The following is a 16,195-nucleotide window of genomic DNA, read 5'->3' on the forward strand; positions in this document are numbered from 1 at the left end:
AAACAAAGCATTCGGCAATGCTTTGACACGAGCGATAAGAAGGGCGGCTTACCTCGCAAAGAACACTGTTCTGTGTCGAAACAAAGTTCTTTCGGCCAATAATGTGCAGCCACTGCTTCTTGCGCACGCCATCACGCTTACCTTGCAGTATCATAAAAAGTGCATAACCATTTGTATGCTGGTTTTTACAGTTATAGGCGCAACAGTACGGCATAGCGCCAGCACACAGCGCAAAAAGAAAGCGTCCGCAACGTTCGCTACGCGGAGCCGCGGTGAAAAATGGCGCGAGCGAAAGAAAAATACCAGCAAAATTCAAGCTCCACGAGTCTCTCAGGGCAACCGCTAAGGAGACCAATCGTCGCGCAGAAAAAGCGGTGGAGAACGGGAGGGCGCGAAAGGGGCGAGGAGGAAGAGAGGAGGGCGCGCGCGCGGCGGCAAGTGCAATGAATAGCGGTAATTTCCCAAGATCAAGGGGCTTTAACAGGAGCGTCCGTATTTTTAAATTCTCACTGAGCGCGCTCGAGTAACCGTTGATCCACAGGCACGGTGACGAAAGAGTTAGGCAAGCCAGAAGCCAATGGTCACTGAACATTTTCACTGTGAAGGGTTCCATACCTAATTTATTTATTCTCTTTCGAAGTGCTCTGGAGAATTATTTCATTTTGGCATTGAAATGTTCTGAATATTCATCCAGTTGTGAAATACTTGATGTAAGAAAATGCTGCCATCATGTAACGGCCATCTCTGGGCAGCAGATGACCACCGCAGCGCTGTAAAGAGAAAAAAAAAACAGCTGTATTGATATCTAGGAAGCTGCATGGCAAACATAGCTGTTGCACAACTACGAATGTTTTTTTTGGGGGGGGGAAGGGGGGAACCGGTAATATCTGCCGCCAGCTAAAATCCTCATGACATGTTCGCTGAGCATCATTGTGCTGTTGCTTGTTCCTACTACCATATTTAGCTCGTATAAATAAACGGACACAACACCTGTGTCTTTTTCTCTTTGTAGGTGACTTGGTAAGTCAAACGAAAAAAGAAAAAAACTTACAGGGCGCTTATGCATTCGCTTAATGCGACTCGAAGGCGAAAGCCGTCATTATCATTATGATATATTGAGAGGTGGTTTCTTCAACGCCCTCCACGTGTTGTCACTTTGCGAATGCTGTGACTGATATTGATTATGATCATAAATCATACCTCAACATTTGCAATGCTGTTAGTTTGTTTGGGTTTATTGGCACAAAAGCGACTTGGGCTGTGTTGCAAGGTGTTACAGCGGTGAAAGGTAAAGGGGCAAAACCTGCTTTATATAAAGTTTGTTGAGATGGTCTACTTCATTTTAAAAATTCATGATATCTGCAAGAGGCACAAGTGCATCGTCCCCTGAAATGAAGGTTGGGTGTAAAGGTATGTGCGTTTTATGTAATTCGTTAAAGTGTTTCTCTCTCTGCATTTCAGTATGTGGGTATGTATTAGAATGTACAATACTCTCAGTGGAGCGTGAGAGTTTTCACATATTGACTGTGCTTCTTTTGTGAGTAGATAACTATGTGTGAGGTGTGTGTGCCATATTGCAAGTTTGGCTACTTTAACCTCAGCCAAGCGTTCTTGGTGATAGCAGGTTTTCTATTAACCTAGTACCGGTTTGATGAGGTACAATTGGTTGTTATAGTTGATGTTCCCCTGCCTTTGCCATTTGTCACTCAGAACTCTGCGAATAGCTTGACGCCCGTCTCTGAAAGGTACTTTTATATTTGATACACTTTGATGTTTGGCACTAGCAGTCCATATGTCCGCTTTTTCTTTTCCGGGATCCCAACGTCACTTGGGACCCAGCCAAATGAATTGAGTGGTTTAGATTTACACGTTAAAGTGTTTGTAGGATGACGCCAATGAGAGGTTCTCGCTCGGATCTTAAATTGAGGGCTTTGAGAGCACTTAGGTAATCGTGTAGATGATCGCTTTGTGTGTGTGTGTGTGTGTGTGTGTGTGTGTGTGTGTGTGTGTGTGTGTGTGTGTGTGTGTGTGTGTGTGTGTGTGTGTGTGTGTTTTCGTTACAACTTCTTGCACATCCTCCATGCAGCCTCAAATTCAGCTGTAAAAACATAAACGAATAGCGCGAGTCTTGCAGTTTCTTCTCATGTTCTTCATACGACACTGCATCCCACGTAGTCATGTGTCTTTGAACAGTTTGTGTAAATCTCGTTGGGGGCGCTGTATGTTTCTTGTACCGAGCGAAATTGTTATGTGCTCTTGTGCGGTGCCGTTTCTTAAGGTGCGTCACAGAAAAGTCCCGAAAACGTGTGAACTCGCACCAAGGAGGTAATCTAGATGGCTTTTCTGCAACATTAAGTGCCTCTTCTGGGATATTCGCAATGCCCACGAACTGTAGGTGGCGCGCTGTGCGATTCAAGATGGCGCCCGGAGGAGGGTCAACCTTCTGCTAGCATAGGGACAGATAGGACGTGCGGACACACGCCCCGTGCCGCTTTCACCGGAGAAGTCGTGAGGAATGGATATGAGACCGAAACACTTGCCGAAATCATGGAATGTGCTCAATGCTCACAACCTAATTATTTGCCGTGGTGTGAAATGCTATATTTCGGCTCCGTTACCGTGCATCAACAATACTTTGCGAAATCCTGTGCGTGCTACAAAAACTGCATGTACTAGAATTGGCGTATGAACTGAACGGTACTCTGAGGTAGTACGTACCGAGCCTGCCTGACGGATTTCTCGATTTCTCGCAGTTATAGGCCGCCAGCGAGTAGCGTCATCGTTGCTGCACGGGGCCGCATTTTCAACGTGTCGATGGCATCCACACAGGTTACGCCGTCGTCATTCATTGCGCTGTCAGGAAGGCCGAGTTACTTCTTCGACGGAACGCAAGCATTCAACATCCCATTCAGTAGCTCTTGTGTCACAGCCATGCTCAGACTCTAGCCGTGCGCAGTTCAATTCTCTCGGATGTTGCAGATTCGATCATCACCTCGAAACACGAATCTCGAAAAGATTACACACGCATGCTTTCCGCAACGTCGAAGAATTTGACGTTGCGAATTCTTCGAACAGCTCTTCGAACAATAGTGCCGTTGGGAAGGTACCGGTGAAGTAGAGGCAAAGTTAACAAAGTGGCGTGGATTGTCGCCCTGAATCCACGTTTAACCGCTCTAACCATTTCGCTTCGGCAGGTCGAGGTCGAGCTTGCAGCGGCATGTGGCGCTCCATAATATTCAAAATAAGTTGTGCTACATTCAATGGACAAGAATAACTATTACTTTTTTTTTTATTTCGCTGAAGGATATATTACAATAAATACAACGAAAGTGACTTACGAGCGTGAAAACACATTACGCACAAGGGGACATGAAGTGCAACTCGCTCCTCGTGAGTTGGAAGCTTATCTTCATCGTCGATGTCACGACCGGTGCTTTTACAGCCTTCCATGTCCAGTGAAAAATTGTCGTCGTTCAAGATGATTTCTTTCAACATCACTGCCGTATTCCACAATAGCCGTGGAGCGAACGCATCCTCGAGTGACTGAAACGTCACTCGGATTATTCATAACAACGCTGTTCTGACAAAGGATAAAGCGCCCTATATTAAGGTACAGCCAATTTGAGACTGCTCAGTAATAGAAGAGGGCATCGTTCACCGATGCAGGAAAATGCAAAGTCGTAGTGTTCCTTTCCTGTCAACGCGTTAACCATCAGACTAGCATATACGAACAAGGAAGCGGCTGCCCGAGCTGTCAGTTTGTAGTCTGCTAACCCTCCTCGACGGGGTTCTCCTGACATCCGCTCAGTGGCGTGACAGTCTATGGGCATTGCGAATTGCACTCGTGACCCTTTTCTTCGTACCAAAGTTTGAGAGGTTTGATGGCTCGTGGTTTATTTGCGTGGTGTGTTTTTGTGTTGCAGTACTTCAGAGCAATATATCTAATATGTCCTGGTGACGGTCGAACTGAGCACGTACGTCACCATAAGTTGTGTTCTTCCTTGCTCTAGGGGTGGCTCATTTGTTTCGACGTACAGACTCGTTACAGGGGGTGCGCTGTAGGCGCCAGTTGCCAAGCGCAGCTTTTGGTTATGCACTGGCTCTAGTCTCTTGAGGTACGATTGCATTCCTGATCCATATACTACAGAACCTTAGTTTATTTTGCTGCACAGTGAGGATCGACATATGTGTAAAAGACATTTCCGGTCAAAGCCGCAGCGTTTCCGTGACAACACTTGAAGCACATTCAGTGCCTTATTTGCTTTAGTTTTCGAAGTGTTTATGTGTGCTAGAAAATTGAGCTTCGTGCCAAACATAACCTTCAACAACTTGTGCTGGTTTTTAACTGGCAGAACAGATTTGTGCATCTTGAGGACAGGGTCTGGATATAAGCTCGTTTTCTGGGAGAAAACCAGAGCAACAGTTTTTTCGGCAGAGAAAGAAAAGCTGTTTTCGGTTGTCAATTGTGTACGTTTATTTATTCTGATTTGAACTTGTCGTTCACAAGTTACCATGTTCGATCCTCGGTACGAGATTTCAAGATCATCGACATATTGTGTATGCATGAGAGGGGATAACGGAAATACAAGGATAACTTTCACTCTTCAAACACGAAATTCGTATTCGTTATCGAGTTGATTTTCACGACGAAGATAGTTATGCTGAGTGTACATTCCTGTGGCGTACCATTTTCTAGGATGAATATACGTGAAAGCGTTGTGGCTAGACGCACTAGGAAAGTTTGATTTGACACAGAGACGGCTACACATTTCAGCATTTTCCCACACATCCCCGAATCAGCCAAATCTCTCAATATTCCAGATCTCCATGTAGTGTCGTACGCTTTTTCCACGTCAAAAACAAATATAAGGCAATGTTTATGTAGACAAGAGTATCGTATTTCGTGTTTTGATCGGACAAGATGGTCTGCATTTGAACAATTCCCTTTATAACCGCATTGGTAAATGTCAAGTAGATTTTGTGTTTGAAGAGTGAAAGTTATCCTTGTATTTCCGACGCTTTCATTGGATTTCGCCAATAGCTTGTGAGGGCTATGGGGCGGTATCTGTCGGAAGATGTAGGTGATTTCCCGGCTTTCAAGAAAAGTACTATGATTGCGTTTTTCCATGCTTTTGGCATAACGCCTCTGTCCCATATTTTGCTGAAAATTTTCAGTAGAGCTTTCATAGGCACAAGTGACACGTGGGAAAGCATATAATAATGCATGCGGTCCTGACAATGGCTCAGAGTAACTAGCTGAGCTAGAAATATTATAAATTTGTTCGCCTAGAACGTCGGCTTCTTCTTGTAGTGTTGTCTGTATGCCTGGACCTGTGAGTAAAGGAATAGTATATGATGAATAGTCTCCCCGAAACTTCTTCTGACGATCCCACTACTTTTCCGATGTGATTGAGCTTAATTGAGGACATATATTTTTGCCATGACTTTTCAGCCTACCTCCGGACATTGCGCGCTCTCGCATTAGCATGTTTGAAACCGCTTCGCTCACTGGGCGCTCCAGTGTAAGCGAAGCGGTTTTCGTGTGCTGCCTGGTGCCTCGACGCAAAGTGAGCAGTGAGGCACAGCACGTATAGGGGTAAGAGCCGCCTTCTGATGTCATTCAAAGTTCGCAGTTGATGCCCGACCAAGGCCACCCCCCCCCCCCCCGCCTCCAATGGCACTCCTTGAGCCTTCTTTGCCCGATGAAGCCGGCCAGCGCGTTCCACCTCTGCTTGATCCGAGCCCGTCTGCGGACTCTGTAAGCGTTTGCTCGCATATAGTACATACGACGCGCGCGGCGATGTTATAGAATTGCACTTTATAGGGAACATGACGAGGACGATGACGTCAGCAATTAGCCTCGAATATGCTCATGTAATTGTTATCGCAATAAAGTTAATTTACAACGCCTAGCCATGTCCGCGCTTATTATCACGTACATATTTCTGCGAGCCTCGCCCTGTCATCCTTAATTCCAGTATGATAAATGCAACTTGTACGTTAGTACGCATATTGGCAAGCACCAACATAGCTTATGTTATGATCTTGACCTTTTAAGGTTGGTTTTGTTGGTTGATTAAGATTAAGCGACTCAGCCTTTGAGGGACGCCGTACTGGAAGCCTACAAAAATTTCGACCAGCTGGGGATTTTTAATGTGCACAGAAATCGTGCACTACACGGAATTCCAGCATGTCTGATCCATCGAAATGCAAGCGCCGCGGACAGGATTTGACATTTTTAGCTTTCGTAGTTTCTTTTGGCCTGATTTATGTCCTTTAATAATCTCTCCTTTTCTCGCTGCATTCCTGTACCCAGTGCTGGGCAGTATCGAAGATACATGTCAAACTCAACAATTATTATTAGTTCTTTGGGGTGCTGCCTGTATCGTGTTTCTATGGTTATTCGCTGTGCTTGATACGCAGCCGCTTTTCTATTTTACTTAGATATATTTGTTTTCCTTGTTTAGGCTTGCATAAAGTTTGTCACTATTACTAATCACCAGGTAATCGGAGCTATACGTGGCATTAGTCTGAATAGCGGCGGTGTCCTGTGGCACTTCGTGCCACTTCACAACACGTCTGAATCGTTTTTGGGCGGCACATGTTCTTGGTGACGTACACCAGTCGGTTGATCCGTTATTGCGAAAACCATAATACGTTTACCGGCAAGGTAGAACGCCACAGTGGTATTTGTACCATCGTGCGGAGGCTCCTTATTGAAGTTCTTATGATTATATGGCAACCCGCTAGCTGGTAGGCAAGCACAGTAGCGACTCCCATCAATTACAAAAGCGACAAGCAAAAACTTCTATCATCGAAGGGTATAAAGTGCTGTCATGTTAAATAACTAAAGCAACGCCAAGAAGTTGTTTCCGAATTAAACTAATATACCTTGAGCAAGAAGCACAGAAGTTTTGAGATACTGACTAACACACATTCATTGAAATGAAACAAAACTTGTCGCATTTAATACATTTTCAAGCGAACACTTCCGTGCATAGGCATTTGGTGCTACATTATATAGATATATAAAACAAATTTGCGAATGTATCGAAGTATCTTAAGATACAATTGGAATCTATCGTATCGGATACCGTCAGTGTTGTAGTATCTTGTATCTATATCTCAAACACTTCTAGCCTGAGTATCTTGTATGGCATCGCGATACAATTTCAAAATATCTTTGCCCATCCCTGCCTGTACGACGTTTTTTTTTCTCTTTTCGGGTTTACTGTATGGCAAGCAGGACAGCCGACACGGACTTAGGAACTGCATCCGCAAGAGCCCAGATCTTAAAGATGGCTCCTCGGTTCCTGGACCAAGGCGCTCACGCGCTCGTTGGCACAAAGCTCGTGCTCTTCTTTTAGGAAGAACCCGGGAAATTTAACATATTCCCTGCCGCAAAGCGGTGTCTCGTCTGTGCGGTCAGGTGCTCTCTGTGTTGACCCGCGTTGATCCTTCTGTTTCCTCAATGCAGCCTTCAGCTGTCTTTGTCATCTTTCTACTTTTCGAACTCTTATTTGCCGAAGCTTCTCTCGCCACTGGCGTGGAGACTGGAGCCTCTTGCCGAAAAAGGGCCCAGCGATGTCCTCACGCTTAGGTTTTCTTGTGCTGGGAAGGCAGTTCTATAATGTTAGCTCCGGTCCCCACGGTACTAGCTAAGACATAACGTAGTTCAGCGCAAAAAACAGGCAACAGACGAGTAAGAGGACAAGGACACAGCGCATTCTTCCAACTAAAGTGCATGCGTTCCAATCCAATAAACTTTAGTTGGAAGAATGCGCTGTGTCCTTGTCCTCTTACTCGTCTGTTGCCTGTTTTTTGCGCTGAACTACGTTATGACTGACTCGTTCCAACTCGCCCAACAAGCAACGTTACTAGCTAAGAATCCGTTTCCTTGGGCGAGCTGCGAGAGACACTCTCGACGCCGCTGATGGCAGAACGGTCTTGCATTCGCAACTGATCTTGTGTTCAGCAGCCTCTCCAGACTGCACTCAAGGCTAGCCATCTGCGCCTCTCTTCCTGTCGTCTCCTTGTGCAGACAGTTCACGGTATGTCCTTGCTGCTTCTTTCCTTTTCCAATTCATCCTGCCGTTGATCGACGACGAACTGCTGATTTTTGAACACTATTGTATAAGTGTGTCCCTGTAATTCTTCTGACGCAAGAAGTCGTTTGCGGGCCTCGTCTGACTCCTCAGCCAACTTCCCCAGTTTTAACTCGTACTCATTCGGCGCGCGTGCCTGAGCAGCTTCCCCCACGAAAAACTCTTTCTTCAAAAAGCAGGCGTTGAAGTTTCCTGAGCGTGGTTGCATGAGCCGTCTGCACCAGCTCACGAGCAGTCTGCTCCTCGCGCAACTTCAATCGCAGTTCTGCTATGTTAGTTTCCATGGAAGTGTGCTGCGCATTCAGGCTTCTCTGAGCTTCTACTTTTAATAATTGCTGGGGTTTAACGTCCCAAAACCACGACATGATTATGAGAGACTCCGGAAATTTTCACCACCAGGGTTCTTTAACGTGCACTTAAATCTAAGTACACGGGCCTCTACCATTCTCGCCTCCATCCAAAATGCGGCCGCCGCGGCCAGGATTCGATCCCGCAATCTGCGGGTCAGCAGTCGAGCATTTGAACATGTTTAACTTTGCGCAACGACGAGGAGTAAGTGTACTTTTTTCGTCACCTAATAAGTTGAATAGGGTTTGTGGAATGGTTGAACGAAAACTTCAGAACCGCGTCGGGAGTCGTTCGTTAAAGATGGCTGTGGGGCTAAACACGTGACTCCCTTTGTACAGCGTAGGAAGGGTATCGTGTATCCTTTCCCGTTTTCATGTGGTCGTGTATACATAGGCCAAAATAGTAGATGCATTAACGTTAGGCTGATGGAACACAGGCGTTCGTTGCTACGGAATGTATACTCACGTGTGTCCCAGCATGTTGCGCAGTGCCATTGCGCACCCATCTTTCATGAGGCTGTAGTGCTATCGACACATCGAGATCAAACCACACGAGAAATAACTGAAACTTATAATATCAGAAAAAGGGGAGAACAGCGCATTAGTTTGCCTTCTGTTGCCCTACATGATAGCGAGGTTAGGTTTTTGATAGCACGCTATCTTAACTTTTCTGGTGTTGGAGACTACACGTGGTCTGCGTGAGGCTCTTTATTGTTCAGGATGTAAGCTGACCTGCCGTTTCATTGGTTTTGTGTGTCACATGGGTTTGACGGTTGAAGTGTCCTTTTCTCGTTCATGTCTTCTAATATATATTCAGTTGCGAGTCAGCGCTGTGGTTTGTCTCCTCTTCTCTTGTGTCCACGTCGTCGTTGCGCTAAGTTAAACATGTTCAGGTATTGTCACCAACTGGCCCAGCTATCAGTTCTTCTAGCAGTCAAGCACCTTAACCACTAGACCACCGTGGCGGGTGAGCGTGTACCTCTAACAGTGTGTCATGCTTCTACTGGATGATTCGCTCACGGTTAGCATGGAAGGCAAGCTCCAGGCTCTGACTTTCGCACGTTTGAACACAGTCTCCTAGTCGGGTCTCATAGCGCTAGTCTTCCTTTTTCCTTGCAGATTATTTCGCACAGTTCTGTAAGGTTTGCCTTATCTGGTCGGCTGGCCATGTCTAGGAATCGGGAGTCAGATGTCTTAGACGATGAGGGTTCAGTGCTCCCTTGAAACGTCCACCCGAACTTTTCTATGGTAGTCAGTGCTTTCTCGTTTTCAGGTCTGGAGAGTTCACCGCTCACTTTTAACTCTTCACGCGGCTTTCGCCTTAGCTTATCTGGAGCGCACATACTAGACGCATGGCGACCGCTGCAGCCGAAGCACGTAATTCTCCATTTGTAACCCCATGCGCGGTAACATTTCCTGGTGTATCAAAAGCACCGCATGTCGGCAGAAAGAAGTTTCTCCTTCTCCGGAAGCGGAAACTTCATACTGCATGACTCCATCAAATGTTGCGTCGATTTGCAGAAATTGCAGCCCAAATTCGTAGGATTAGTAGAAACGTGACAATGAAGCAGTGATTTCATTGGGGTCCCGCTGTGAAAGAGAGGATTCTCGTTGTTGTTAGGATGAGCCACCTCATCGCATCCTTTCTGCTCTCCAAATTCACTCTTTTCGAGACTCTCCACTACAATGCACACGAATGAAGCAGACGTTCTGGTTCCGTGGCATGCGGAACATTGTTGGCGGAACTTGCAGGTTGTGTTGCGCAAGATCTGTGATAGGCTACTACTATGTCATGTGCCAATGCCCTCAGAAGAACGTCGCGTAGCATCGATGAGAAAGGCGATTTGCTAACGCCAAGCGCCTGCGGTCCCCACGTGTTAATGAGCGCATCGTCATACAACTTGCGGATTTTGGTCCCTACCTTAGAAGAACGCACAGGAATAAGCCTTCGAAGCCTTGATATATATTTCTGCTCCAAGCGGTTTTTGTCGCAGAAACTAGCATGTCTAATGCGTCTGCGTAACACGCTTCGGTGGTAGGCAGCCCCGCTACAGCTGCAGCCGCGTTTCCTTTCAAAAATAGCCCCAGGTAGTTAAATTTGCCGGTAGCTGTAAGATTTCCGTTGCGGTTAATGATCACATCGAATTGCTCCCAGAATTTCTCGGGGTGAAGGCCTCGTCAGGAGACATACGGGTCTCCTTTTGCCTTGCCTCGTGGACATATTTCATGTTATGTAACTATGTCTCAAATAAATTGAAATTGATCTGAACTCGTACCACTTGGGCAAGTCACCAGCGAAAGGATAATTTTTAGCTTTGGTAACTTGGCTCCTGGCCTTTCAGCAGGTCCCATAGCCGCCGCCAAGTCGCGAACTTCGATAGGCGTAACGCTGCAGATGTTTCGGTATACTCGCGGCGTTTGCTCTGGAGCTCCGCTAACCTGCGGGTCGCGTTGTCCTCATATTCAATAAATGTAGTGTACTCCGCCTCGGCACTTTTGTGGTTCTCCATCTCATCGCCAGTCTTCTTCAGCTCCTCCTGGTTGTTCTTTAGCCTCCCGTACATCGAGTCGATCTATCGCACTGTCGCGTCATCATTCTCAAGTAGCGCACTTGCCTCTTGTGTAAGCTTGGTGTTCTGGGCCCTTCGCGTGGGCTCTTCAACTTGAGCTTGTCCTTGTTGGTCAGCTGACCTGTAAGGCCTTCGTAGTTCACGGCTGTTCTTCCTGTCGGTAGCCACCAGCCACGTCTCTTTACGGTAGCTCCCAGCCGTCGCCTCCTGCTTTTAACGACGTGAAATATAAAATATATGGCAAACAGGACAGCCGACACGGACTTAGAAACTCACACAGATGCTCAGATGCTTATACGCGCCCGCATGAGCCCAGAACTTCACGATGGCTCCTTGGTTCCTGGGCCAACGCGCTCACGCGCTCGCTGGCAAAAAGTTCGTCTTCTTCTTGTTAAATTTCCCGCGTTCTGTCTACAACTGTTTCGCTTTTAGCATCCTGCTGTTTATGTAGGAAATTATTCATCAATAAGGCATAGAGCTGCTCACAGGCACTTCGACAGATGAATGAATAAACGGAACATCAAGCAGCAATGATTCATCTCAGCAAAGCGCAAGGCCAGCAGAGACGAAGACAACAGAACCGAAACAGGTAAAAGAAACAGCGACAACACAAAAAATAGCTATCGTCCGTTCATACTGGTCGGCTTACTCTTGGCCACCTGGCAGTTCTTCATCTTGCAACTTACTTTCAACGAATCGAAGATATCGTCCGCGTCGAGCTTGTACAGCTGTATGTACAGCTTCATATGTAAGAAAAAAAGAACACCAATGAAATTATTTAGAACACACTTCACAATGTCCCATAATCACGCATTCGAGCAAACTTTAAGAAATATGGCCACTAACTATAGCAATGCCCACGAACTTTAGCTTGCGCACTGTGCGATTCAATATGGCGCCCGGAGGAGGGTAAACCACTTTGTGAGCATGAGAACAGATAGGACGTGCTGACGTACGGCCGCGCCACTTTCACCGGATGAGGTCACGAGCTGCACTGAAATGGACATGAGACCAAAATACTTTCCCAAACGACGGAAAGTGCTAAATACTCACAACCTAATTATTTGCCGTGGTGTGAAAGGTTATATTTAGGCTCCGTTACCGTGCATCAACGATGCCTTGCGAAATCCTGTGCGTGCTACAAAAAACTGCATGTACTAGAAGTGACCTATGAACCTGAACGGCACTCCGAGGTCGTACGTATCGAGGCTGCCTGACGGATTGGCCGCTAGCGAGTAGCGCCATCGCTGCTGCGCGGGACCGCACGCTTAACGTGGTGATGGTTACCAAACATATACTACGCCGTCGTCATTGCTTGCGCAGTCAGGAACGCGGAGTTACTTCTTCAACGGAACACAAGCATTTAACAACCCATTCAGTAGCGCTTGTGTCACAGCCATGCTCAGACTCTAGCCGTGTGCAATTCATTTCACTCGCATGTTGCATGTTCGATCAGCACGATCGAAACATGAATTGAAAGATTGCACACGTATGTTTTTCGCAATGTCGAAGGATTCGACGTTGCGAAAGTTCGTTGAACAACAATGCCGCTTGGAAGGTACCGGTGAAGTACAGGTGAACTTAGCAGAGAGGCGTGGATCCAGGGGCGTAGCCAGAAATTTTTTTCGGGGGGGGTTCAACCATACTTTATGTATGTTCGTGCGTGCGTTTGTATGTGTGCGTGCCTATATACGCAAGCAAAACTGAAAAATTTCGGGGGGGGGTTTGAACCCCCCAACCCCCCCCCCCTTGGCTACGCCCCTGCGTGGATCGTAGCCGTGACTGCACGCTTCATCTCTCTAACCATTTCGCTTCCGCTAGTCGAGCTCGAGCGTGTCGACGGCTTGCGGTGCTCCATGATACCCAAAATTAGTTGCGCTACATGCAATGCACAGGAAAAACTATGTTTTTATTTTGATCTCGCTCAAGGATGGTATACATACATTGACTTACGAGCCTGAAAAAAAAAGATTAACGCACGAGGAGACATGAAGTGCAACTCGCTCCTCGTGAGTTAGCACCTGATCGTTCATCGTCGCTGTTACTGTCAGTGCTTTCACAGCCTTCTAGTTCCAGTGCTAACTCCCGTCGTCCAGATGGTTTCTTTCAACATCACTGCAGGAAGCAGTCTGAAGAATTTTCGCCGCCGAAAGACTTCGACCACTCCGCGTCACGATGTTTACAATTACAGAGACGTCTGGTCTCGGTGAACATCTCGCTCTCAAAACGTTCAGCAAACTCGCTTGCAGTGTGCTGCCACCTATCAGAGACGCACGAAAACAAACGGCGCAGCGCTGGCTATGAAAGCAACACACAGGTGAAGGACGGCGTTCAGAGCGTTCGCTCCGCAATAACTGTGGCGCGGACGCGTCCTCAAATGACTGGAACGTCGCTCGCGCGATTCATGACAGCGCCTTTCTGGCAAAGGATAAAGCGCCCTATTTTAAAGTATTGCCAATTTGACAATGTTCAGTTACAGAAGAGCACATCGCGCGCCCGCACGACTTCCCACGTACTGTGTTATGGGATTCATGGACTACAAGAACACTGACTAATGCTGAAAACTGAAAAAGCACATCTTGCACATCTACGTTCATCTATCTATCTAGCCGCCTGCGACTTTGTGCTCTCCTGGCCGTTTCGTTAATCGGAAGTATACCAAAATTGGTGTGGCATAACATGACCTTATTACGAACATAAATGACAGGTGATAACATGAAAATCATCACATTGATGTCATAAAGAGCATGAGTTACATTCCACGGCCTTGGGGCTCTTGCTGCCGTTCCGTTAACTTCATATATCCCAAAATTGGTATGGCGTGACAAAAGTTCATGATGAACATAATGACAGGTCCTAACGTGCAAATCATGACACGCATGTCATGTGCAGCATGATTTACATGACATGGTCTCGGGGCGCTCGCGGCTGTTTAAATGAATGGATATATACGAAAACTGGTATGACGAGACATTTATGTATGAGGAACATAACTGACACTTGGTAACATGAAAATCATGATATGCATGCCATGTACGACATGCTTTATATGCCACGCTCATGGCGCACTCGCGGCCGTTTCACTGAATTGATATACACCAAGATTGATATTGTGCGATGTGACTGTATGAAGAACAAGAATAACAGATGGTAACATGAAAACCATGACATGCATGTCATGTATGTCATGATTTACAGGGCACGCACAATGGTGCATTCGTGGCCGTTTCGCTTGCTTGATATAAACCAAAATTAGTATTGCACGACACGACTGTATGACGAACGTAAATGAGAGGTCGTAACATGAAAATCATGACATGCAAGTCATGTACGACATGACTTACAAGCCACGCTCATGGTGTGCTCGCGGCCGTTTCGCTATGTTGATATACACCAAAATAGGTACTGCGCGATGTGACTGTATGAAGAACATGTATAACAGTTGGTAACATGAAAAACATGACATGCATGTCATGTATGTCATGATTTAGATGCCACGCTCATGGTGCATTCGCGGCCGTTTCACTAGCTTGACATACACCAAAATTGGTATTGTGCGATGTGACTATATGACGAACATAAATGACAGGTGGTAACATGAAAACCATGATACGCATGTCATGTACAGTATGATTTACGTGACACTGTCATGGTGCGCTTCCGGCCGTTTTGTTAACTGGATATATACCAAATTTGGTATGCCATGACATGAGTGCGTGATGAACATAATGACAGGTCATGCATTGTATATACCAGAATACACGTTTCATTGGCATGGTATATACCAGATTTTGCATCCATCGTGCATGGCAAACATGCGATATAGGGTGAACTAGATGCGATGGCATGAATGATTTCATTTAGCTCAAAGACAAACAAGGCGGTGTATGCAGTTCTTTCCTGGCTGATTCGCATTACATCGATTCCCACTGTTCGTGGGATCTGCCGAATTTTTTTTCATTGAAAGCCACTTCTGATATAGATGAAATATATAGGTTCAAGATGCCAATTGTATAAGGCAGCTCGAAGCTAGAACGGCGTAAAAGTGGCATGAGGTTTGGGATCTGGAAAAATGCGAGTACCCAAGTAACTGTGGCACCAGGATTGCGGCTCGCTGAGACAGCGAACGCAAAACAACGGCTAAAGCGCACGTGTGTCCGCACCCCTCGAGGCAGTGGCGTAGCCAGGGGTGGAACACCGGCGACGTGCCCACCCCTGAAATTTCTTTTTCTGCCATGGGATACAGAGCACAAAATGACAGACGACCACACTTACCAGCCCGGAACTCACGTCGGATCAAGAGCGTATATAGTAGGTATATAGGAACCCACACTTGGCCAGGCGGCACTACTGGGTCCGAGTAACTAGCGTCTACTCGGCGAGATAATTCGAATTCAGTCTGCCACTAACATCGCCTGCGTTCCTGGCACCACCTTCAGCAATCACTACAGCAATACAAGGTTTATTCCATGCATCATCGGGGCTATTTCGCTTCATCTCCACAACAGCTGTCATACGGTTTTATTTTCGTTCCCTAATTCATCTCCCCGATTTACTTGCGCATATATACTTTTTATGACAGGTCTATCTAAAATGTGAATGCTACTTTCGCAGGCGTGGCCACCTCTGCGATAGCGTATTCCATCTTAACAATGTCAACGATGAGGGCACTCAATAATGTCAAGGCCTTACAGCCAGGATATCAAGGAACTCACCGGATAAATTACGTGCAGAGCCTCGGTCATCTTCTTCATGCAGATAAACAAGAAATCGCTATAGGTCACGGTTGCCTGTAAAAGAGGTGTGTCCATTCTACGTCCGTTTCCTCCTTCTCGTGCACGAAACATGCGTTAATCCCCGTTAATTTCTGAGCATGCTACTGTGTAGGTCCGTGATCTCTGCCGACCACAGACGGATGTGTCAAATTTAAATCGTGTGCCATCTGCAGTAAGGCAGCTGCTATCGATACATTCAGAGCATCTCCTTTTTTCAAGTGATCCTGAACGACCCCTCGCGCTTGATGAAAAAGCACATACAGCGGAAAGGAGACACTGCCGCGAGTAGCTCAGCGAAATCTTGCACTCGCGCGTGGCTAGGAGACTTCATAGGCGGAGCCCGAAGTTGCCATTTGTTCCAGTGACCTCTCTTAATACTTGGACACTCCCTTCGACGG

General features: G+C 46.5%; 1 protein-coding gene across 1 annotated transcript in view; it reads right to left on the bottom strand.

The window, feature by feature from the left end:
• Window positions 1-663: 663 nt before the first annotated feature.
• Window positions 664-16,195, bottom strand: part of LOC119390629 (uncharacterized) — a 111,751-nt gene continuing 96,219 nt past the window's right edge. Inside the window, exons 4-6 of the mRNA XM_037658238.2 lie at window positions 15,738-15,812; window positions 11,709-11,762; window positions 664-770 (exon numbers count right to left, since the gene is read on the bottom strand). Coding sequence (XP_037514166.2) covers window positions 687-770; window positions 11,709-11,762; window positions 15,738-15,812 — 213 coding nt within the window. The 3' untranslated portion in view covers window positions 664-686. The remainder of the gene's footprint in view (window positions 771-11,708; window positions 11,763-15,737; window positions 15,813-16,195) is intronic.

This window comes from Rhipicephalus sanguineus, chromosome 4, assembly GCF_013339695.2.
Source record: "Rhipicephalus sanguineus isolate Rsan-2018 chromosome 4, BIME_Rsan_1.4, whole genome shotgun sequence".
Taxonomy (NCBI): Eukaryota; Metazoa; Arthropoda; class Arachnida; order Ixodida; family Ixodidae; genus Rhipicephalus; species Rhipicephalus sanguineus.